The sequence below is a fragment of the Lutjanus erythropterus genome, chromosome 9 (assembly GCF_056507025.1).
Source record: "Lutjanus erythropterus isolate fLutEry1 chromosome 9, fLutEry1.hap2, whole genome shotgun sequence".
Lineage (NCBI taxonomy): Eukaryota > Metazoa > Chordata > Actinopteri > Lutjaniformes > Lutjanidae > Lutjanus > Lutjanus erythropterus.
In genome coordinates this window covers 28,007,073-28,031,456 of record NC_139325.1, presented here as the reverse complement: position 1 = coordinate 28,031,456, position 24,384 = coordinate 28,007,073, and the positions used below count along the sequence as shown (strand labels likewise).

Here is a 24,384-nt window from a genome sequence, read left to right as displayed (position 1 = left end):
TAAGCCAGTGTGAAAGTTTGGTGCAACATAATTTAAAGTTAAACCATAATTTTGTTGGTGCAACACAGCCAAGGTGTAAAATGTTTCTACATATGTATGCAGTATTGGGCAGCCTTTTACAGTTAGTGCAATGTTTCCGTAACGTCATTACATATTCAGAGTGAACGTGTATCACACTCTGCAGGCGGTGTGTAACTTTATTAAGCAGCTCTTTGGTCATGTGTCTGTTCTGAGCGTGTATGTGTCCCCATGACCACACCCCAGCCACGCTGAAAGAAAGTGTGCACTTCAGCATGTTCCATTGACCACACCAGTACTGCAAGCCTCTGCACATCCACAGTTCCAGAATACCTAATAGAACAACAGACAAGGACTGTGGTGCAGCGGCCTCACATCCCAGACCCTGCCCCCATCCCCCAACACCGCCATCACCCCTCCCCTCTCTCTGCCCTGACCCCCAAAATACTCCCATGTAGTTCAGTGTGAAAGCGTCACGTGGCTTTTGGCCCACCAGCTCAAGTGCATTTGTTCTGTGCTGACTGTTTTAAAGGATTTTGCCTCCATCGACAGAAAAGTGGAGGGGATAACTTTTTGGAATTCAGCCTAGGGCTTCCTCTTTGACGTTTCGCTCACTCCTGGCTTGCACTCTCTCTCACTCTTTCCCTGAGGAAAGGCTGATACTTAAGAGGGTTGGTTTATCCTGAGGAATTCAGGTAAGATGATGCCCAGTCTTTTGTTAATTGCTGATGCCACTCAGATGGTAAGAATTGGGAATAAAAAAATAAGATAGAGTGCATATCATGGCATGCTAACCAGTGAGTGTGTGCCTAACAGGTGGGCCGAGAGGGCCTTCACCATGTGATGGTAACAAGCTTGCATCATTTAGATGCAATGGACCTATCTTGCATAAATGTGGTAGATTTGTCTTTTTTAAACATTTTTACAATATTACACATATTGTATTGGTTATCTTTACTTAATACACTTAATACATTTGCCGAGATTTCATGCTGAATTTGAGATTCAAGATTTATCTGGTTCCTTTACAGATAAATCTATGGTGCTCAGACCCTCCACACAGGAGTGTGTTTTTCTACCCATCTAGATTTTTTTTTATGTGAGCTGCTGAGTTTTGGAGAAATGAATTGCATTTGGCTTTTGGTGCTCAAAGAGTCCAAAAAAACACATTTGTAAAATTTGATGCAAGTGTTTCGTTCCAGATACTCAAAATAATCCACACACCTTGTTGTGAACACCTTCATGTAGGAACTACTTTCTTTCTGCAGTAGAATCTATCAGAACTACTTTTTTCTACCAGGTATTTCCACCATGAAACTGCTCACAACAAAGTGTGTGGATTATCTTGAGTGACGGGGTCATGACTTCTGGAAAGAGACACTGGTCATGACTTTTTCAAATGTATATTTTGGCGGTCTGGGCACCACAAGCCAAGTTCAATTTAGTCACATTTGAGAGAAGGCAGACATCTCTGCAGCCGATGTTTCCCAACCCCTGCAACTCACACCAAAACTTGAAATAAGTAGATATAAATAAAGAAATAGATAAATAGATCTATAAGCAATAGGAAAAATATGTAATTTTGATTTTTAGGTGAAGTGTCTCTTTAATGCATATTGTCCCTAGTAGCAAAGTGTTTGTCATGTCATGCTTTTCAATGCTGATTTATCTGACTTGTTCATATAAATCTGTCATTCTTTAAAAAAATAGATTGTGGCTTATTACAGTGTGCATCTGCATAGAGGAGCAGGATTTAATCTGTTATTATAGGGGCTCTTTGAGAAGTTGAACTAATTTACCAAAATAATCCCAGCTACTGTCATTGTGCTCATTTTTAAAACATGTTCAGTATTTAATTTTTGTATTTAATTTCCTTTGTATCAGCGATCACTGTCTTTCTCTGCATTGTAAGTTGTGTATGAGTCGACTATGGTGTTCTGTGGTTATCTTATATTTGGGTTTCATGTGGTTTGACTTGCAAATGTACATGTTATTATCTTGTTTAATTAATGGATACAGTGAGTGTAAAAACATGTTGAAACAGAGGGAGAGTCCATGTTGCTATGAGCTGTTTGTATTGTGGTTGGTATGATTACTTTGCCCAGGTCAGCAGCACTCATAACAAGATCTGTGGTTTAGCTAACTGTGTAGTCAAGACAAGTTGATACGCCTACATAGATACAAATTCAATACCGTTGCCTGGTGTTGAAGTAACAGTCAGAGGAGGTCATGCTGTGTAAATCTTAACAGTAAACTATGAATGAATGTCTTTCCCTCGTCAGGTAGTTATATCATGGTGCTTTAACTGTAGCTCAAAGACAAGCCCCCATTTTCACCCGTGGCAATGCTGACCAACATCACAGCTGACTGACTGCACTTGGCAGCTCATAGATGTGTACAATCTCTTCCTGCCTCTGCATCCACTACTTCGGGTAATTCCTGTCGCTGACTCCCGTCTTCTTTTCTTTTTGCACAGTGCATAAAGCCTAAACCACTGTCATAGCGTCACTCATGATGTACAGCTTTATGGGAGGGGGCCTATTTTGTGCCATTGTGGGGAACATCCTGCTGGTGGTCTCCACAGCCACAGACTACTGGATGCAGTACCGTCTGTCTGGCAGCTTCGCCCATCAGGGCCTGTGGAGGTACTGCATGTCTGGCAAGTGCTACATGCAGACTGACAGCATTGGTAAGTGAGAAAATATCTTCTTGGATCCTTAAAAAATTTCCCTCAGGTCTCCCTGAGGCACAGCAACTCTCAGCAGAGTCGAGTTGTACTTATCTGAACAAACTATTATTAATGACTGTCCTCACCTCAGAGGTACAATAACAAGAATTTCTTGCAGTGACTCTCATAGGATGAGACAGCAAACATACAGAATAACAGCAACAATTCACAATTCACTTAAAGCTATAATATGCGATATTTGTGAATCAACATGTCTAAAAACGCTGGACATATGTGATATATTTTGTGAAGTTGTGTACTTACATTATTCCAGATGTTTCCAAGAGTGTTCAAACACTGAATAATTTGCAATTTTCTCAAAGCAACAGTGTGTTTTCTGCCAGCAATGGCTATGTGACAGTTAGCAAACTGGCTATACCTGCTTGGTTAAGCACAATATTGCAGCACAAAAACACTGAAATGAAAGAGTGTCCAATCAGAGCTCATGTGTATTAACACTTTGACTCTTACTACTATTCTGAGGCAAACTGTATCAGGTGTACAGGTGATATGATGTAAAAACCATCCCCCAGTTTAAAATATGGCCCTCATTTCCCATCATGCTAGCTGGACTTCATAGTTTTAAAGCTATAATATGCAACATTTCTGCATTAAAAATGCATTCAAAATGTTTTCAACAATGTTCAAATGCAGAGAAATCCACAATTTATCCAAGGTAACGGTGTAGTTCCTGCTAGCACAAACACAGCATACACTGGATATGTCAGAGATTAAGGAAAGTAGGCAAATGTGACTAAACATGACATGAATAAAACTTTAATATAACCTCACCCATGAACATGATTTCTGCCCGAGACTAAACACAGCTGTACTTTGAGCTAAATGCTAATGTCAACATGCTTATAAGTTCACACTGACAATCCTGAAATAAGGCACAGTAATGGCACCCTGACTCTGTTTGACCTGCTGACATAAATAAAGATGGGCACCGCAGCTCCACTTCCTTCCACTGTACAAACTGAAGCCGAAATATCCCAGACACAAGTGCTGCCATCTTGCGCTGGTGACATCATTTGAGGAGTTCCTAACCATACATCCAGCCGACTGAGCAGAGCTCAGCTGTCAATCATGATGTGAAACCCACATTTTATAGCATCAAATAACTCATTGACACCAAATTAAAGAGAAAAATGAACACTTTAACAAACATTAGCCTGATGAGAACTGCCTAAAGTGACAGAAACCATGTTAGAGACAATGTCCTATGGATTTATGACCTATTGTATACCGCTGCCAGGCACCAGGGGAGATCGAGATGCCTTCACTTCACTTTTGGGGAGCATATTGTCCATTTCTAGTATATGTCAGTGGTTTGACCTGAAAGGAATGGAACCTCAATTAGTATCATTGGTAACACAAGTGTTTACTCAACTATTTCATGTCAAAATGGCTAATGGGAACTTAAACGTCTAAACCAAATTTCATGGAAATCCATCAAAGAGTTGTAGGAGACATTTCACTCAAAACCAAAAGTGTCAACCTCATGGTGGTGCTTGAACAAAAGTCAGGGGATCAGCAACGTCATAGTGTACATCATATAGAAATCATGAAATTCTGTGGCAGTCATACTTGCCAACTCTCCCAATTTCCCCTTGTCCCCCGTCCCTGTATTTCTCCTGCTTTTCACTCCTTTTTTTGCATTTTCATTATCACAACCTGTTTCTGTGTATAAGCCCTACTACTCCAAAAGTCTACTAATTCCACCTGTGCATATACACAAACACAAAACCAGACTCTCTGGAAAGAAAAATTTCCATTTTTTAAGGAAAGTTTTAATGGAAAGGGGCATGCATTTTGTAAAGCTTGTCTCGTCAATTTTCTTTTAGGGGCAGGGCACAAAATAAATGAATAAAAGGAAATGATGAATAGATGGATGGATTATTCTTCATTCTTTCCTCAGAATCAAAATTAAAATGAAGAATAATTAACATAAAATGCTGTTCCAACATACTTATTATTTTGTTAACCTCATTCTTTAAAAGTTTAATATCTTAAAAAGTTTCTGAAACTCAGATTTTATGGTTACAAAATCCTTTTTTTGAGTTCTCAAGGTTGGCAAGTTTGATGGCAATCCATCCAATAGTTGCTGAGATATTTTTTGTCCAGCTGACAAGCAAAAACAAAAACACTACATAATTTCTAATGACAAGCCCTGATTGTAAATATCTGCTTCTATAGAATTTCAAATAATCATTGTGTTAACCTTTTCTGTGTGATGAAATCTTGAAACATAGAGATACAGAACAAACACTAGAAAGTACAATGTCATCATACAGTCTGATGCAATGCAACTAAATTTGGTAACTGTTCTGGAGAAAATAAACTTCCCTATGAAACTTGACCAGTTGATAGTTTAAGGTAAATTTCACTGTCTTAGGATTGTCTGCCTGCAAACAGCATGAACGTGTTAATGATTGCTGCCATATGAGTCCAGCAGTGTGCTTAAATTATTTAGGACAAAAGTAGAATCAAATGTCTGAATTTGTGTTTAAGGTGTCAGTAGAAATATTAGGAAAAATATCAATTTCCAGACAGTTTTCAATTGACATTGAGGGCAGTTGGTTTGAAACTGTTCATATCCAATGAAAGCTTTATCCATCTTCCTGTAAATATCTTTAAAGTATGTTCTCTCCCTTGTTTGACTCCTCCCCAGCCTACTGGAACGCCACTCGTGCTTTCATGATCCTCTCTGCCATGTCATGCTTTGCTGGCATCATCGCAGGAATCCTCTCCTTTGCCCATTTCTCTGCCTTTGAGAGGTTCAACCGCTCGTTTGCTGCTGGGATCATGTTCTTTGTTTCAAGTGAGCTCAGTAGTTTCATATATCAATATGTTGACTTATCAATCTGCCATGAATGATTCAATTTGCATGTTGTGTAATCTTCAAAGTTCACCAGGCCTTCCATAGAAACTTTGTGACCGAGATAGCCTTAATCATTATAGATATTAATTTTAATATGTGTCACTCTCTGTCCACTGTGCCAGCTCTCTTTGTTCTGCTTGCAATGGCCATTTACACCGGGGTGACAGTGAACTTCCTGGGCAAGCGCTTTGGTGACTGGCGCTTCTCTTGGTCTTACATACTAGGCTGGGTGGCACTGCTCATGACCTTCTTTGCAGGTTCGTAACAAAAAACAAACTAAGGGAAGCAGTTCATTTTCAAATTTCTTACAGCAGCTATGTCAAATTTTGAAAAACAAGTCATAAAACACCAATACAATGCAATCACACTCATTTTCCTGAAATTTTATTTACTCTTACTCTTAAAGTTGCAACAGTTTAGTATGAGTTAGTACAGTCTCATCAGCTTTGCACACACAAAACTGTCCATATTTTTCAACTCAAACATTAATAAGATTTATATACACCAGTATACTAACGAAATATATCTTATCATAAAAAAAAAACATTTCCTGTACAATAGTTATTGTGTAATCAGGGAATCTTATTTTGCAACCCTGTTGTAAGTGATAAATAAATCACCTTGTATGCTTGTATCCATGTGCCATTATCTTACTACACAGCTTTTTTTTAAATACATGATTCTAACTGATCAATTACTGCATCCTACAGTCTGTTAGTTCTGAAGTGCAGACCGTTACAATCGATAACAAACTGTTTCTATGAATCACAGGCTGTTGCTATGGATATAGTTCTGATCATAGACATTGGAGGAGCAATAATAATATTTTTAAATCAACAAAATTATATTTAAATTAATATTTTGAGTCAAATTATTATTATTTATTATTCTAATTATTTTAGTAAGTAGGTGTGTAATAAGTGAGATAATGTACATTGCGTTATTATATACACTGGGTTATTATTATGAAATAAACCCATTCAGGATTATTCAAGATGATTTCTGCACCATGCTGTCTGGATTTATTTCACAATAATGACTGTACGCTACCCTTTCTTTGACATGCTTGTGTAATAAACGTAGAAATGCCTTTGTTGGAATTCCATACCACTTTTTACAGCTGACCTATGTTTTGTTTTGCAGGTATATTCTACATGTGTGCCTACAGAATGCATGAGTGCAGAAGAGTGGCTGGCCCGCGTTGAAGTAAACGGGACATAACATGTCAAGGGTGTAAAGGATATCAATGCCAATTCAAAAATAAAGAATTGACTGTAAAATAATAAAATTTTGAATTTTGCATATGCACCAAACAAGTCGTGTGGTTTTGTGATAAAATTATAAACAATGGCTTAGGATGCAAAATAGCTCCGTCCCTTTGAGCAGCAGGAAATTACCATTAAGATTTTTTGTTGTAGCCAACAGAATCTAGATTTGGGACATTGTTTTCTAAAGCACTGAACTGTGAAAGGGAGAATCTGGTACTTTTCTTGTGAAAGTCCAACCGGTGTTGATGGTAAAAGTAGTCAATTGAAGCAATAAATTCCTTGGCGTGCGTTATATTGACCTAGAAAGTTCTCCTGCTCATGAATCTGTGCACTTCCAAAGAACTTTGGATCAACTGTGTTGTGTATAAAAAGCTTTATAACCAAAATTGAGTTGAGTTGAGTGCCAGCAGTGCCCACTTGTACCAGGATGCATTGCATGCAAGCTCTTGATGCCCACGCCACCCTAGCCTATAGCTATTGCACTGATAGCATTAGTTAACAACATAACAACATTAGTTTTGGGTTATTTTTTTCCCCAATACTGTTCTGCCCAGTGCATCCTAGTGTGCTGTGATTGGGTAGTACTGGTTGGCGTGACAACATGTCCTTCTATTTGCCAGAAAGTCTTTCTTATGGTGTTAAATGTTCTATTTTAACCCAAACCAAAATGATCTCTTCCTAAACATTGCGCCTAATCCTAAACAAGTACATTTTGTGCCCTAAACTTAACCATAACAGTGTGTGCCTAAACCACACCAAGAACTTTTTGTACAGCTCTTGCCTACACCTAACTAAGTACTTCTCTTGTCTAAACCTAACCAAACTTCCTCTGAAAAAAGTGACATTTAGCTCCACATGGGACACAAACCCCAGACTCCTGTGTGTTCAGTCCAGTCATCCATCACTTCTAACCTTCTCCCAGCTGTCAATATCTACACTCGCACTCACAGCCAATCACAGCACAGTAGTAGCAGCCAGTCATTGCACAGTGGGATATGATGAGGCAGAACAGTCTTGGGTGGAAGAAAAAAACATTTTACATGATAAAAATACTAAAATAGCCTGTAGTTCTTCCTGAACACTGATGACATCACTGGATACAAGAAGAACAACAGATTTTGCAACAGGAGCACTCAGCTTTCTTGGCCAATATAGCACAAACAGGAATTTACTATTTCAACTGACAACATTTCCCATCAGCATTGACTGGGCATTCACATGAGAAAGGCCAGCTTTTCTGTACAGCATTACACATTGTGATATAACGTCCATTATGTACAGTACAATAATAACATTGAAAATGAATATGTACATATTGTATTGAAAGTGTATTTTGCTCTTAGCCAGAGCTCGTGGGCTGCCTTTGTCCTGCTGTGGGGGGCCCACGTTTCCTGAAGATGGACTTTTTACTTGTGCAGCGGAAAGAGGAGGAGGAAAAGTAGAAGATGATGGGATCAATACAGGTGTTGAAGGTGCTAAGTAGCAAGGTGTAGTACCTCCACGTTGGGCTCTCATTCTGGATGTAACCCACCAAATGAGAGAAGTTGTAAGGCAGCACACAAATGAGGAACACAGCTAGAGTCCCCAATGCCATGCCGATGGCCTTCTGCTTCTGCATGCGGGATATCCTGGGGCGGCTGTACAGGATCAAGATGCAGCGCAGGTAGCAATAAACACAAATTAGAAGAGGTATGAGGCAGATCACAAAGAAGAACTCCAGACGTACCGGCAGGAGGACCCTCAGCTGCTTCTCTGTGAAGTTCTCATAGCATATGGTGGAGTCATTGCCAGCCAGAGCTGGGTGGTACTGGACAATAAAAGTAATGCTGCAGTGTGCAGTTGAGATTACCCAAATAATAGCACTGATAACTATCGCGTACACAGGTTTGTGCAGCTGATGATAGAGGATTGGGTAAGCTACACCAATGTAGCGCACCACGCTGACTGCCATCAGCAGCAAGGAGCTGGTGTAGATTGTGGAGAAGAAGGTGAAGGCGGTGATGGGGCACAGGAAGGTGGGTAAATTCCATTTTAAGTCAGACGCTGCCTCGTGCATCTTTAAAGGAAGGATGATCAAAAAGAGCAGGTCAGAGACAGTCAGATTGAGTAGCAGGATGTCTGTTGGAAGTGGCTTGGAGTGGATCTTGACGCTGAAGGCGTAGAGAGCCAGGAGATTCGCTGGCAGGCCGATCAGAAAGGAAATGATGTAAACTGAGAGAATAACCTCAGTGCTCACCACAGACATTATGATCCTAAATCAAAGGAAATAAATACATTAACGTTACAGACATGTGGTTAAAAATGACAGATTATCTTATCTTTCTATACCAGTGACAATGGAGAGACATCAGTGAAGTCTATGCATGATGCAAAAACATTCAGCTTATTCCTGACACTTACAGGGACAGTTCAGATTATTTGAAGCGGGGTTGTATGCGGTACTTGTTGATACTCAGTGTATTACCAACAGTAAATGGCAGGTGATGGGAGGAGCAGAGGAGAACCACTTAAAAGCCACTTAAAAGGCACCTTAAAAATCATGATCACTTTAAGTGTATGAGAAATATCATTTTCTCCAAACCAACTGAACTCCATAGGTGAAAACAGTCATTTTACCTCACAGGACACAGCAGTTGCTGTTCTACCATTGTCTCAATCTGTTAGTTTTTTTATTATTGTGTGACTTTGGTGAATCCAAACTATCCTTTTAAAACATCAAAGTCACATTGTAATACAAACTAACTAACAGATAAAGGCATCAGTAAACCACAAAGTAAAGCAGTGAAAACATTGTAAATATAGCATACAACTTTAAAACTGATATTATTATTCTTTTTTTGTAGTTGGACCTTTTTTTAAGTGACTAGAATACCTTTTGTTGCTGACCCCATCCACAGCAGTACATTGCTTAGCTTACATACCGGTGCCCCTCTCTGTTTCTATGAACTGGGGGCATAACTGACCAGCATCTAACTGTAGCGAATACACTGACAAGTACTCATACAGCCCCACTTCAAATAATCTGAACTATTCCTTTAAAGGTGGGATAGGCATTCATTTGGGATTTGGTGTCATTGAACAAAAGCTCAATAATAACCTTCAAATATAATCTAACTCAAATACTTTGAGAGAAAACTAGACTTCTGCTCCAACTCTTGGCTCTGTTTAAGGCTCTAGAAAACTTTGGCCAATCACGGGTCAGTAAGATAGTTGTCTGTTGAGTCTCATTCCCAGAATGCATGTATTTGATGACCTGAGTCTCAACAATCAACTACCTTTCTCCAGAACAACCACATAATCAAGTCCCAGTCATGTAAATGTAAGCACCACCACCGTAAACATATTCACTGATTTGAGACATATTAACTGACTGCTAATATTGTACAGTCAGTAATAGTTTACAGTTAGATTTTCAGCATTTTTTTCAATGTATCTTATCAAAATATTACAAATTTTAAAGAAGTAAAAACATAATATTTTAGTTTAATATTGTTAATACCTCAGCTGTGTGTGTTTTATATACGAACAGATAAAGTTAGTTAGGAAAATGGCTTTTCATGACTCCGATCAGTGAAATAAGCCAGAGTCAACTCTCAACCTCAGATTCCAAACGTCAGATGTGGAAACACAAAAGCAAAAAGGATCTGCATTGTTTGATATAATATGTTTGATAAGAGAAACATATTAACTTACCTAGTAGCAGATGTTCTCAACAATATTAAAGCTTAAAAAAGCAAATAAAGTTCCCTGTGGTTTGCTTCGCTGTGTCTTTCATCAAAGACAACCACTTTATAGCCAGAAAGTTCAAAGATGAGCTGATATAACATGTTGTAAGGCGGAAGCAGTGAGTCATATTCAAGCCCTGCGCAACAAATACACTTCTCTACTCATTCCATACTGAGCAACATGCACACACACCAGGTGGTTAATATTAACTAAAATGCAAAACAGAAGCTCATGTTGACTTTTATGTTGAGTATGTTATTAAAGGACCTCCTCCTACTGGATGTCTACTGGAATAAACACTGATCATGATAATTAGATTTGGATTTCATCAAGCCATGAAGCCAGCATTTATTCAAACTTACGCCTACACTGCAAGTTCAGCGAATAAGTCATCATTTCAGATAACACAGACATCGTTTAGGACATCCGTTGCATCGTCATTACTAGAGAGCAATCTGAGATGTTGAGCAAACAGTGGATGGGAGAATAGGTACTGATAGAGTAGTAGCCCTACAGCTTGGATGTTGGTTTCCTTCCTGTAAACCCTATCTATATTAGTATCAATTAGTATCTGCTGCAGGAAATCAACATGGGCGTCTTTATGATTTCTTTCAATCTGTCACACTGCTACACTACCATTACTGATACATAATTCAAGTCAGTGCAAATTATGATCCAACTAGCCATCGTCTGAGGAAGCTGCAAGAGGAAACTGAAAAACTACTTAAGTTGCTTTAAGCAATGCACTGAAGTGGGAACTTCTGTAAGGAGCTTACTATGTAGGAGCAGCAGCAGACTTACTCCGATCAGCAGTTCAGATAGTTGCCCGTGTTGCAATCCACCCCCTGTGGAAAGTCAGAGGTATAATTTTAATATTTCCCAATGCTTGAACAATAAAAGCAACAAAAGACAAAAGAAAGACTTGAAAATGACACTAAATGTGCAGAGACCATAGAGACCATCCTCATATCAATCTAATTTGATATGAGGAATTTGGTTCTGTGTCAATGTCTATGCCAGTTCCCAATCAGTCCGAGTATTTTCATGTGCCTTATGTATTAGAATATGTTAAAAGTGAAGTGAAAAGTGAAGAGACTCGCTAAAAACCTGGCATTTCGCCCAGGGGTGGTGCCATGCGTCCTGCATCACACAGAGTGTTATGTGCTTGATGCTCATCAGCTTGCTTAGGTTAACTAACAAAACCATAACATAAAAAGTTGTTTATTAACCTAATTCTTGACTTAACCCCGAAACTGTACATAAAGGACACCTCATGTTTAACTATGACTACAAGCAGTGATGATTTTTTATATTTATGAAATCATCAATTTACTTGGTTATATTCCCCACTACGTCTCTGAACTAAATAGGGCTAAAATATATCAACAAGATGGACTAAATTATGTCCAGCAACAAAAATATACTAAGATGTGGGGTTTGGATTCTGATATTGGTGTAGTATCTTGTCCAAATAGGCTGACAGAGTTTACAAACATCACATAAACTGATTTCATATTGTATGTGTGTGTTATTTAAGATTAAAATTGCCAAGATTTGGAAGTAAAACTAGCCTTTACTCACAGGCTGAGGTGGTCGCAGAGCTCACCCTGAGGTGTGCACTGCTAAGCCCGGCAAAATCATGTCCATGTGGAATACAAAGTCATATAAAATATCAAGTTTTTTGTGAGTCCCAAAAAGTGAAGCTGATGTGGAAGTGCCTTAAACCTGCATTCTTTCTAATGGCCAGCAGGAGGCGACTCCACTGGTTGCAAAAAGAAGTCCAGTTGTATGGAGTCTTATGAGAAATTTACCCTGCTTCTTACTTGATTTATATACTTAGTTAACAGTTTCCTAATAGGTTTATGGTCTCAAAGGCCAGTTTCCAGTCTTCTTCATCACATCATGATGTTCATTTTGAAAGGTCTGGTCCAATTTAGATTAAAAAGATGATAAAGCAGGTTAGATTGCCAGATTGTGAACAGGCAGGCTGCTATTATTTCCTGCTAAAGGGACAAGCCATGACCAAGACGACAACCCCCATAAAGCCAAACTCAAGTTTTCAAAACAATGCTCCACAGACAGCTCTGACCACTAACTATTCTGCTCTCTATGGCTGTGAAGCACTGCTTATTCACTGTCTCATTTACTGCACCTTTGCCAGTGGCTGTACTTCGTCTTCTCCTCGGGCTGCTGCATTGCTCTCTGGCAGTCGAGCTCTGTTTGGTCGCATTTCTAGCACAAAATCATTGTCATAAACATCGGTAGGTCCGTCCTCACGGTTACGCTCTGGTATGGGTGGGCTTGGGCTTGATGGCATGTCTTGTTGTGTGTCTGATCTAATAGAGAATGACAGAGAGAGAGAGAGAGAGAAGAAAATTCAGAAAATAGAAGAGGACCACTTGAGTAAAGACTCTACTTATTTTTCCAACTGATGTCATAAACAACTGGCTTTTTTCATCACTACATAGTCAATATTATATCAATAAAGGCAAATATTTTATCTAAATTAGAAAATAAAATAGTTTTCTTTACCTTTCAGTATTACCGGTATTGTATATTTGTTGTGGTTGGACATTGCCTGATAAACTTTGTGTCCTTGAAAAAAAAGATGATAAATTTAGTAAATCATTGCCAACACATGCATTGCAAACACAAAATTCTACTTTCATACCTCAAAAGGATAGCAGTGTTGCAGACAGAGCCTGGTGACTGTCTGCGGGTAGTAACAATAAAAAGATTAATTATAGCTGCACAGTCATTGCACATGACAAGGAGTGAAGTCTACCAACCTGTTTCTAAAATATTGTCTGTAAAAGAATATTCCAAGCAGCAAAGCAACTCCAAGGAGCACTAAAACTGTCAACCATGTGGATAAAGAGGCTGTAAATGTAAAATAGCTTAATTAGTAATACACAAAATAACTGTTACATTGTTTTTGGATGGGAAGAAATCATGACCCATGGTGTACTGTAACTTACATGCTTTTGACAAGTTCTTTACAGACAGCTCTTTGGTGCTGCTGCCCAGGGAGTTGATGGCTGTACAAGATATATTGGGTTGGTTTAGAGCTGGGCCACTCATCACCCCAGAGACTACATTTTCCTCATATGTGTAGACAAAGCTGAAGGAGGATGGCAGAGTGTCATTTCCATCAATGGCCCAATTTATAGAAGCATTAGGAGACGCCACAGCCTTGCAGAGACACTTCAGAACTTCTTCTGTCAGGTGGCAGGAGGATTCGGGTAGGATTTCTGGGGCATCTGGAAAGATGGAACGACAAAATGTTTAAAAAGTAAGCAGAGATCTTGGATTTAATGCATTATTTTCAAAACAAGAGACAGATTCAAGCTAAAAACATTCAAATACAGACCGTTTCCTATTTAAAAACTGTTTTTTCACTTTAGGAGCACCAATGGCTGTTCAATTAACCCCTTCCTAAGTCCCTAAGTCCCCTTTTGGAACCTCGGTCAGCTTACTCCTTCCCATCGCCTGTTCTTACTGTAGATATGCCATGTATTAGGTTAGCACGATGCAAGCTAACTAGCTAACTTATCTCCAACAATCATCTGCTAGCTGGTTACATCTGATGATTAAACACTAGCTAACTAGCTAGCTAGCTAGATCTACAACAATCTTTAGCTTGCTGGTTCGCTAGTACATTTCTAACATTAGCTAACCTAAAATGTGACTGTGTATATGTCACTTTTACAGGTCCCTCAGCAGCATCTTTTAACCATCTTCAAAATTAATTTTCTTTTCAACTGACGAGCCTAGCACATGGTGTAACTAAGTACAGGAAACAGGAAAGAGGGAAAGTTGACAGATGTTCCACTGGGTACCAAGGTCGTTCAACTGTTATTGAAGCGCAGATCAAAAAGGGGCAGGAATTAGGAAGGGTCAGTTTTTTCTGCCGAATATTTTAAGGTATCTTGGTGCCCTATTGGTCTAAGAAGCATATCCCATATCCCTGAGTTGAACACTGCCAGTGACCTTTACTGCAGTGACCTTTCTATAACCCCTGTCTTCTACTGTTTACATGCAATAAAGACAATATGCCAATAAAATGTTGTTGTTGCTTTTTTTAAATTCAAATTTGCTGTTATTCATTTACCCTCTTGGTTTTGTGAATGTGTCACGCTGACTGCATTTAGATGTGTCCTGGTTATGAGGCCTATCCTGGTTTTGATCATATTCAGGATATGTTGTTGATATGGAACATGGTAACCTGGTTATTCTGTGTAAATGATTCTGACAGTATCCAGGTTTCTGGTCATCTGGTGCAGTTGTATCTGAATCTGTCACCATGGCAACTACGTGATTCTGTACCAGAAGAATGTTCAGTGATCTAGATCCGGTGTTCCTTATCAGAGTGATTCAGGCAGCATATCCAGGACATGTAAATGCTCCTGCACATGTCAATGCAGTCACTGTGTTGCTAATTTGGATTAACAGTTGTTTTGCCTACATCAGAGATGTCAGTGGTTGGGGTGCTGTCTGATGTGTGCTGGTGCCTTCTTTGATCGTGTATGCAGTTATGTTTGCTCTGGTTTGGTATCAACTATCAGGTTATTCCTGTTCCTAAATTTTGTTGCTCATGCAAACCGCCATGCTCATTTTGTAGTTGTTCTGCTAATTTCACCCGATTTGCACGATCTTCCTCAGCAGATGAAAATTTTCATGGAAACATTTATGCTCATTTTTATTTTCTTCAGCGGTTGAAGGGTTTCTCCTTCTCCTGTTTTAAAAATTCACTAAAGTCCATTCTTAACTTTTTAAACAGTAACAAGTTGACTAAACACTTACCATAAAGGCTATTTAGTTACTATCTTGGCCTTTGGAGACAGTAATTGTTCAGTCAATTACTGTCTCCAAGCGTCAAGAGTGAAGTTTCAGTCACAAGTCCCAGTGTGTGTGATTTAGTGGTATTTGGCAGTGAGCTTGCAAATTGCGAACATCCTGTCTCACTGTCCATGTCCAAACCTTTAGGAGAACCTACGGTTGCCACAAAACTCACAAAAGCACGAAAGCCATATTTAAAGCTAGTGTTATGTTTGACTGTTTTGAACAATTGTAGGGAACCACAGCCAAACAGATATATTCGTCGGCCGACTGTGGACCTAACACAGCTAGCATATTTTGGCTATATTTTCTTTTAGAGAACATAAAGCAGATTGTTGTTTTCTTTTTTAATTTTTAGGTTTATCTACAGTATATTATGTATAGTTGATTCTTCCCTGTTCAAGTCGTTCTATTTGTGTTTTAATGGTTTGTATTTATGGTAAATGAAATTAAAAATTAAATGATGTTAAATTATTAAAAATACCAGTGAAGGTTTTCTGCTTCAGTGCCTTGATGTAATTTTGGATTTTAGATATATGAATAAAAAATGTCAGCCAATATACTGATATTGGAATTCTTTTACTCCATAATATTGGAATCAGCAATGGTTGAGCTTTAGTAGAACCATGGCAGTGCAACATCGCAGCCTCTGTGGAATAAGACCCACACCCTCTGTAGATATAAATGGCTCATTCTAAGGTAAAGGAAACATCAATTCTTATATTTGTGATGATTATACACTAATGAAAACATACCTGTAAATATCATTTTGCATTTCTGCCATATTCTGCCAATAGATCACTGCAAATCCGAAAAACTGGATGTTTGAATATGCTGTTACTGCTTCTTTTACATGGTTCTGTTACAGTAATCAATCAAATTGGTGCTCAAATAAAAGAGCGAATGCCTGAAAGTCTCTACTGGGTCTCTTTTATAGCCAAACTATAATTTGGGAAAAATCATGACCCAGGGTGTACGGTAACTTACATGCTTTTGATAAATTGTCTAGAGGCAGCTGTTTTGTGCTGTTGCCCAAGGAGTTGGTGGCCGTGCAAGATAAAGACTGGATTTGAGCTGGACCAGTCATCACCCCAGAGATTATATTTTTCTTTTTTGTGGAAACAAAGTTGAAGGAGGACGACACGGTGTAATTTCCATCAATGGTCCAGTTTATAAAAGCGTTAGGGGATGCCTCAGCCTGGCAGACGCACCTCAGACCTTCTCCTGTCAGGTGGCAGGAGGACTCAGGTAGGATTACTGGGGCATCTAGAAAGATGGAATGTTGTTATTAAGTAATCCAAGGAAACTAAACAAGAACCAGCATTCTGGGCTCCACTTGGTTCCGTTCTTTGGTGCCAGTTTTATTGAAGCCTATAGGAGATGCACAGAGAAGCACACCAAAACCAAACATATCTACATCATATGACCTCTGATGATACTTCAGAGAATAGCATACTGAATGATTTGTTTCCAAATGTGCATTTGTTTATTTGCTGTTGGTCTCCAAATAGGGGATGATTTACATTGCATCTCATACAGGCTTCAATAGAACTAGCACTAAGTGCTGATAAATGATGGAATGACCTGAGGTTTCAAAATTCTTCAAATCCAAGACTCAATTTGACTTTTGAATTTAAGGTCACAATTCGATTTGATTCAAACATTTTTAGCACTGATGGCTATGCCATTATAGACTACAGAGTCTTGATCCGTTAAGATCAACATCTTCTAATTCTTCTTTAAAAGGATAATCTATGTGGTATCAAGTATATAACAGCTGGTAAACTATATGCTGTGTCATCTTTAAAGTGTTATTTTTCTTTTGATAAATATCCCATACGCCTCAAAAAATACTGGGGGAGACGGCGATTCTGCCTTTTCAATTCAGTCACTGATATTGAAAGCTCATTTTGATCGATATTGGATTTATTACTGAAAATATGACATCCATAGTAATTATCCTTCCTTATTTTTTTTAGTTTCATTGAAGTAATCAAACCTCTCTGACACTGTAGACTCACTGCATGATTTCCAAAAATCAAAGATACATTCACGCTAAAAACTAATTTTTACAGAGATATTTTTCTCCTATAAACTAATATTTTAAGGTTTTTGACTCTTAGAGCAATGATGGCTATTCAGTTGTTTCTATATTTTAGAGCATCTCTTGTCTACCTTCATGATCATTATTATGATTTCATCTTAACATTGTCTTAAGTAATGAGCTTACTTCAATATAATTAGAATAAATTAGCTCAGAAAACCTGCTTCCTGATAGCCTTAGCTGTATTTCCTGCATGATCAGTTCAGTCCAAACAGTTGTCTCTAGGAAAATGGAAACTGCAACCTTAGCGTGCTACCACAGATACAGGTTGTTTAACCTAAAGAGGAGAATTTCAGTGTGTTCTGCATTGCTTTTTTGTTTGCTTGTAGGTTCACACTCTCAGCCACAGCCTGTAAGCAAAATTCATATGCGCTTGATGGGGGTAAAACACTTTGTATGATATCTTATTTAATTTTATTTATGCTTTATTTTCTTACCATAAATTTCTCAAAATTAATAGGTGAAATTTTGACAATTAAAATGCATATAAAACATAATAAATTAGTGTATATTCTGGGTAAATAATTCAGAAAAAAATCAAATAAAATTCTGAAACTTCATGATTGTGCGGAAGGTTCTAGTCCAGGGCCGGAAACAGTGCAGCAGAGCGGAAGGTTACATTAATTTTCTCTTTTCAGATGGTATTAAATGACCACACTACTGCCTAGACGGAGTTAGTTGTGTAACATCTAAATAGACTAAAAAGACAGTTTTAAATTGCTTCTTATAACCCAAAGTCTACATGCAGTAGGGAAGGAATTAGCTAATGTTAAGTAACAGTTACAGCTGATGAGTGAGGATAATTAACCGAGTTTGGAGACACATCAGTCTTGCCGAAGCGAAGTTACACCTGAACGGCTAATACCCGGATGCCTCCTCCTCCGCCATTCTTATAAACTAACGGCAGTTCTTCTGGCTCTTCATCAGGTGACGGATTACTTGGGGAGCTGAGGCTTGCTAAACAAAAAAAGATACAAAGATACAAAGGACGTTTGTAAATGAAGCATTGTACAAGGCTAAGGACTGGAAACCGTGTGTCTTAGCTTGTAAGCTAGGTGGCGCCACGGCGTCGCCATAGCAACTTTAAATCTTCGGCAGACCCACGCGAACGACATGAAGGATATTAACATTATCCCGGGATATTTGAACAGCGACACTCCGCTCCCAGAGTCACTTTAATGGTAAGTAAAGCTTATTTGTAAGCACAGACAGTATTTTACCTGTCTCTATTGACTGTCATCGTTGTGCCAACATTGGAAATTACCGTTGAGTATGCAGACACCAGTCTCTTGCTGTCTGGTGTGTTTGGGCTTGATTTGGTTGTGTATTCAGTTATGTTTGCTCCCGTGTGGTGGTGTCAGTCTTCATTGCCTAACTACCAGTTATTATTCCCTGTTCCTACATTTTGTTGCACATGCTAAACAATTTTATCACCATGTCCATGTAACAGATGGTGTTGCACACCTCATGTTTGCTTAAAAGTTCCTCCAAGTCCATTCTTTGAAACAGCATCTAATTAACTAAACAGTCTCACCATTAGGCCCCTTTAGTAGTAGTAGTGTTTGGTCCACTAGGGTTTGTATGACAACTGGGAAACTTCCATCAGCTAAAAATGATTAGTGTGATATTACCCATAACTTCAGAAGTTTACTAGTTTCTAGTCTTTAGTAACTGTTTCAAAGAATGGATTTGAGGGAATTTGTAAGCCAGTCAGGGATTGATATGATGAAAAAAGAACCTTCTTGCGATTATTTTGACAGGTAGCGATATCATTACTGGGAAAAAAATCAGGTATGATGTGACATTTGTTGGGGTCAGTATCTAACAAGCATGTTTTCTTACATTTGGAGAACAAGATTTGCAGGCCAGGGCATCTCTGCAGCACTACAGTACTGTTTTGTCACATAAAAATTGCAGATTCTGCAATTTGGATATTGCAGTGGACCCTACTGCGATTTTAATAATATTTCGAATAATTATGCAACCCTACAGTATCTGTGTGTGCAGTATCTGGCATATTTTTGAAAAGTTGTTTACAGACAGCAGTTTGGTGTTGCTGTCCACCAGGGATTGTAATACAGGGGCTGTGCTATACAGAATATTTTTCTGGCTTTGAAATAGGCCTCTCTTTGCCCCAGGGACTAAATTTTTCTCATCACTTAGGCCCTTAACTCAGAGTTTTCCCCTGTTGTTATTACAAGCCATCTTATTTTACCCATTGCTTGACAGTATTATTTATACGAGATATTGTATACATATTAATAATAAGCTGAGACATAGTATGTATGTTTAAACAGTGTGAATTTTTCAGACCTAAACCTATTAAAGGAAATTATTCTAGATAACCCATTTGACAGAGCCCTGAACTTCAGCTTGTATCTTTGGAAACTCGGGGATGCCCACAGTAATTTAAAATAATAATAATAATGCATAAATTTAGATTATATCAGTAACATCTGGTACAGTAGAGGAAATAGAATGTAAAAGTTTTTTACATTGAACTTCCAGATCCAGCCAGGCGGACTGCCTTGCTCCAAGGTCATTGTGAGCGATGCAGGAGAGAGAAATATCTCGTCTGATGTTGTTGAGGAGCATTTTCCCCTCAGTTGAATTCATTTTGGTGCTCCGACCCATCTCTCGTTTGAGCCACGAGTATGTGTGTGGTTGTGGGTTACTGACAACAGCACACTTAATGGTGGCACTATCACCCTCCATTACCGATGCCTCTAGCAGTGTCAGAGTCACATTCACAGGTTTATCTGTGAATATATAAAATCAGAACATACAATTAAAATAATAAGACAGCTCCCAAGTAAAATACCTCACAAGTAAATACACGTCTTTCAAAATATTTTGAACAGAACTGTATCACTTACATAAAATGTTGAGTGCTATTGTTTGGCTTTCTTTGTTGAAGGCAGAACAACTCATTTTACTGTAATGCATTTCATAACTTGCCAGTCCACGCAGTGTTTCTGTGTACAACCATAGCCCTTGTACCCTCTCAGTGAAAGTCATTAAAGTGAAGTTTTCCAGAAGTGAACTTCGGCTCCACTGAAGTGATGGAGGTGAGAGAGGGCAGGAGTGGTATATGCTGCAGTTAGCCTGGAAAAATTTCCCATCCACTATTTGCTTCTGAATTGTGATTTTGGGAGCTTTTTTCTCTGGAAGTCAAAACAAAGTGATTATGGGGAAAAAACACAATGAAAATGGAAATTGTATGAGATTACAGAAATGGTGTATGTGAACTTGAATGAAGGGTAGTAAGGTTTTCCCTTCACATTACATTCATTACAGCTTAGGTTTGGTTCAGATCAAATGTGCAGGATCAGTAACTGTAGGTTTCAGGTTAGGGCTGTACAAATAATCTATAAAATATGGCCAAGTCAGGCTGTATGATATGGTAAAAAACTCACATTGCGAATATTATGACTGAAATTTCTATATGCAGTACATTTAGTTGGAATGATAATTTGCATCACAATTTGGAGAACAAGATTTTTCAGCCAGGGCGTCTCTGCAGCACTACCATACGTCATTATAATGCTGTTTTCGCATACATTTTTCCTTTATTAAAAAAATTGTGATTTGGTTCTGGTTCTGTTTTTTGGATGTTGGACTCGCCATATTGCAGTTTTGATAATAGTGTGATTAATTGTGCAGCCTTATGGCCAAGTGTAACATCCAAATCTCACAACTCTGAAATGTTTTTTTTTTTTTTTTAATAAAGGAAAGATAAGTGACAAAATATGTTATAATGAAGTACTGAAGTGTCACAGAGATTCCATGGCCCACAAATTCTGTGTATATTTATTTATTTATTTATTTTTTTACCATATCATGCAGCCCTATTTCTAGTGTAACTAAAATCAACTTAATGTGGAAGTACATGTTCAAGTTAGGATCAGAGCCCAGCTGATGCTGGATTTTTTGTGTTGATATCTGTATTAGTGGGTAAAAACAATCTGCGTAATGCTCGAATTGAATCTGAATTGATACCCAAACCTAGTTAGCTGCCAACCTGTTGCTAATGTTAGCAGTACTAGTAGCAGCAGCTTGCTCTGCTTGCGGGTAAATGTCCATGTCTGGATTCTGTGGTTACACATTTCTCCAGCCAAGTGGTTATATGCCAGTTTATTGTGACAGTGCGGCTGGGAACATTTACTTGTATAGTTGACTTATTGCACACATCTTGCATTGTTGTTGATTAAACTACACAAACACAGAACCATTGACATCTACAGCAGTAATATTAATAAAAAAAACATAATATATAATAATTAAACACTGACAGGGAGCATTTTACTGCATGGTGATTACTTTAAGTAAATTTTGCTATAATGATACCTTAATTAGGTTTAGATGAAAGCAGAACTTTTACTTATAGTGAAGTATTTTCAAAGAGGGGTGTAAGTAAAGGATCTGAATACTTCTTCTAACTCTGGTTAGCACACCCACAGTGTAACTGTACCTGTAACCAGCCAAGCTTTCCCCTTTAAGAAAAGTGGGTTTGTGGGTAACCTGTGTGCTCAGATGATCAATCTCATTTGCTCATGTGATTTTTTTTTTCTGCCATGATGAAAGTTCTGCTGTGAAGAGTACAAGAAGGTGTACTAGCGTTACAGAAACAGGGACTTTCTATTTCTTTCCTGTGGAAGCAAGCACAACAGGCTATGCTGCAGGCCGACCTTCAATACAGTGTGCAGCCTGAGTTCAAGTATAGAGGAACAATAATGACAGCAAGCAAATCTGTGTTGTTAACATGTAGCTGCGCGGCCATGGTGCAGTGAGCTGAGGTGCAGTAGTGTTTCCTGGATGCTGGCATACATTGTTTAGAGTTTTGGGAAAGGTGGGTCTAATTCTGCAGCTTTAGATTTCCTAAATTAAATGTAAGTTTACAAATACTTACCAACAAAGATAGTTACAGTTTGATCATAGAATCTCTGATTTGTTTTAGAGTCTGGGTTGATCCAAACATAAACTTTAACGTTATCCGTTGTCATCACATTATTAATCTTCAGGGTGCAGTTACCCTCGGCAGCTTTACCCAGCACTGAGGTGCGTCCTTTGAACTGGTCTACTACTGTATCAGGGTAAAGGTCATCATTCACTACAATATACTTCGTGCTATGGTACTGGTACCAGATGACCCGAGAATGATGTTGTGTCTGACATGGCACCACGACACAGCTCCCCACCACTGCTGTAACCGTTCTGGGTACATTGATGGTCCAGCTTCTCACCTGCTGTAGCGCTGAGAGGACTTCGTGGGGTGAGAGGAGGAGTGGGAGGAGGAGGAGGAGGGAAGAGTGACAGGGGTAATATAAAAGACAACAAATGTTAGTTGTGGTTGTTCTATTTGGTGATGCTATTTTTGGTGATGAATGAGAAAGTAATATACGTGACACAAGTGGAAACTCTGATGCGCTGATCTTTCCACAAAAGTTGATTCATCACTTCTGACCTCTCAGAAACAAGTTAAAAATATTGCTGCTACATACTATATTGAAAACCAAAGTTTTCTTAAAGAATATATTACAGCATAAACAGACCATACGTCACCCTCTATCTTATAAAGTACTGCATTACAAATAGTGTTAATAAATAAATGTATGGCAATATCACGAAAGTATTTTTAATGATTACAGTATTATCAAACAATGTACATTTCCATGGTTACATAATTGACGTTACAAAAGAGTAGAGAAGAGTGTTTATAGTACAGTATTACAAGGTTATAATTATAATGAAGAGCATCAGTAATAGGGTTACCATTGAGGTATCGATTGGAACAACCGAATACCAAGTAGTACAGAAATTTCTCATGTCAAACAAAACCTTATCACTTTAACAGTACTGGTACTAGTATCATAATTTTTCAAATGATACCCAGCCCTAATCAGTAATAAATTATTTTGTTTGCACATGAGAATTATGCCATTTTTTTACTTTTTCCTATTCTAGGCCAAACACCCAGAAGTTTTTTTATAATTCATTTTGAAATGACACTAATATATGAAATATTTGCTTTTTGTGTTACCTTTCCATGTTTAAAATAATGCTAACAACAAGCAACAAATAACAACAAAAACAGAAAACAAAAAGGTGAAGCTCAATATTACCCATAAACAAGCTTAGCAGTTTAAGCAGATGAGTGGTCCCCATGAAGAAAGTAGTTGTACACCATTCAGGAAGTCACTTTTTGAAATCCTAATTTCTGAAACACAACAGCTGTAACAACATTACTACAGTTAGATTATGGTGACTTTGTATTTTTTCATTTCTGCACGTGATTATACTCTTTTACATCATGATGCAGGAAACCATGTTGAAGATACTGAGCTGATGAGCTGGTGAGTCATATATCTAACACAATCAAATGTCTCAAGGACCTTCAGGTTTATCATGGTAAGAAAAAGATTTTCTATGTCAATACCTGTCACTGACCATAAGTACTGTGAACGTAGATTTGGTAATTTGAAAAACAGTCTTTGTTTTTATATTTTCTCTTAGCGGTATAGACAAGAGGTCTTACCTTGCGAGATGAGCTGCTGCACAAATGTGTCTGTGATGGCCCACTGATCTGTTACTGTGCTGAGGTCCACCACTTTACCACCACCTAATCCCCTCTACACCCCCCCTGTTCTATTCAGTCTCAGACAGGAAACTTGCTGAGCTCATTTAAAGCAGTCAGCCTCAACGCTGAGGAAGCCTGAAAAAGAGGCTCTCTTAGCTGTTTCTAAAATCTGAAAAACTAAACACTCCACCACTTGTTGTACAGTATATGTTTCAAACACTATGGCAAAGGGTAAAATAC

General features: G+C 38.4%; 3 protein-coding genes across 3 annotated transcripts; 1 reads left to right on the top strand and 2 right to left on the bottom strand.

The window, feature by feature from the left end:
* The first annotated feature begins 527 nt into the window (after positions 1–527).
* lim2.5 (lens intrinsic membrane protein 2.5) lies at positions 528–6,946 on the top strand. Its single transcript, XM_084727022.1, has 5 exons — positions 528–713; positions 2,495–2,707; positions 5,421–5,570; positions 5,753–5,887; positions 6,774–6,946. Exons 2-5 carry the CDS (start codon positions 2,530–2,532, stop codon positions 6,833–6,835), a joined length of 525 nt encoding a protein of 174 aa, XP_084583148.1. The 5' UTR covers positions 528–713; positions 2,495–2,529; the 3' UTR covers positions 6,836–6,946.
* A 726-nt stretch (positions 6,947–7,672) lies between these two features.
* On the bottom strand, positions 7,673–11,045 carry LOC146321751 (free fatty acid receptor 2). The gene is made up of 2 exons (XM_084727021.1): positions 10,592–11,045; positions 7,673–9,150 (listed from the first exon to the last, which is right to left on the bottom strand). Exon 2 carries the CDS (start codon positions 9,141–9,143, stop codon positions 8,238–8,240), a length of 906 nt encoding a protein of 301 aa, XP_084583147.1. The 5' UTR covers positions 9,144–9,150; positions 10,592–11,045; the 3' UTR covers positions 7,673–8,237.
* Positions 11,046–12,654: 1,609 nt separating this feature from the next.
* Positions 12,655–23,749, bottom strand: LOC146321750 (B-cell receptor CD22-like). The gene is made up of 7 exons (XM_084725861.1): positions 23,690–23,749; positions 22,477–22,830; positions 20,444–20,731; positions 20,063–20,326; positions 13,603–13,884; positions 13,414–13,504; positions 12,655–12,960 (listed from the first exon to the last, which is right to left on the bottom strand). The coding sequence occupies exons 1-7, from the start codon at positions 23,730–23,732 to the stop codon at positions 12,768–12,770; spliced, it is 1,515 nt and encodes a 504-aa protein (XP_084581987.1). The 5' UTR covers positions 23,733–23,749; the 3' UTR covers positions 12,655–12,767.
* Positions 23,750–24,384: the final 635 nt, after the last annotated feature.

What these genes read in the sequence shown, in the direction of transcription:
- lim2.5 (XM_084727022.1), top strand. Translation starts at nt 2,530, where the DNA reads ATGATGTACAGCTTTATGGGAGGGGGCCTATTTTGTGCCATTGTGGGG. An exon ending in CATGCAGACTGACAGCATTG is followed by an intron (nt 2,708 to 5,420) that starts GTAAGTGAGAAA and finishes ACTCCTCCCCAG; the next exon opens with CCTACTGGAACGCCACTCGT. An exon ending in GCTCATGACCTTCTTTGCAG is followed by an intron (nt 5,888 to 6,773) that starts GTTCGTAACAAA and finishes TTTGTTTTGCAG; the next exon opens with GTATATTCTACATGTGTGCC.
- LOC146321751 (XM_084727021.1), bottom strand. Translation starts at nt 9,143, where the DNA reads ATGTCTGTGGTGAGCACTGAGGTTATTCTCTCAGTTTACATCATTTCC.
- LOC146321750 (XM_084725861.1), bottom strand. Translation starts at nt 23,732, where the DNA reads ATGGGGACCACTCATCTGCTTAAACTGCTAAGCTTGTTTATGG. An exon ending in ACTGCTAAGCTTGTTTATGG is followed by an intron (nt 22,831 to 23,689) that starts GTAATATTGAGC and finishes CACCCCACGAAG; the next exon opens with TCCTCTCAGCGCTACAGCAG. An exon ending in GCTGGATCTGGAAGTTCAAT is followed by an intron (nt 13,885 to 20,062) that starts GTAAAAAACTTT and finishes CCATCTTTCCAG; the next exon opens with ATGCCCCAGAAATCCTACCC.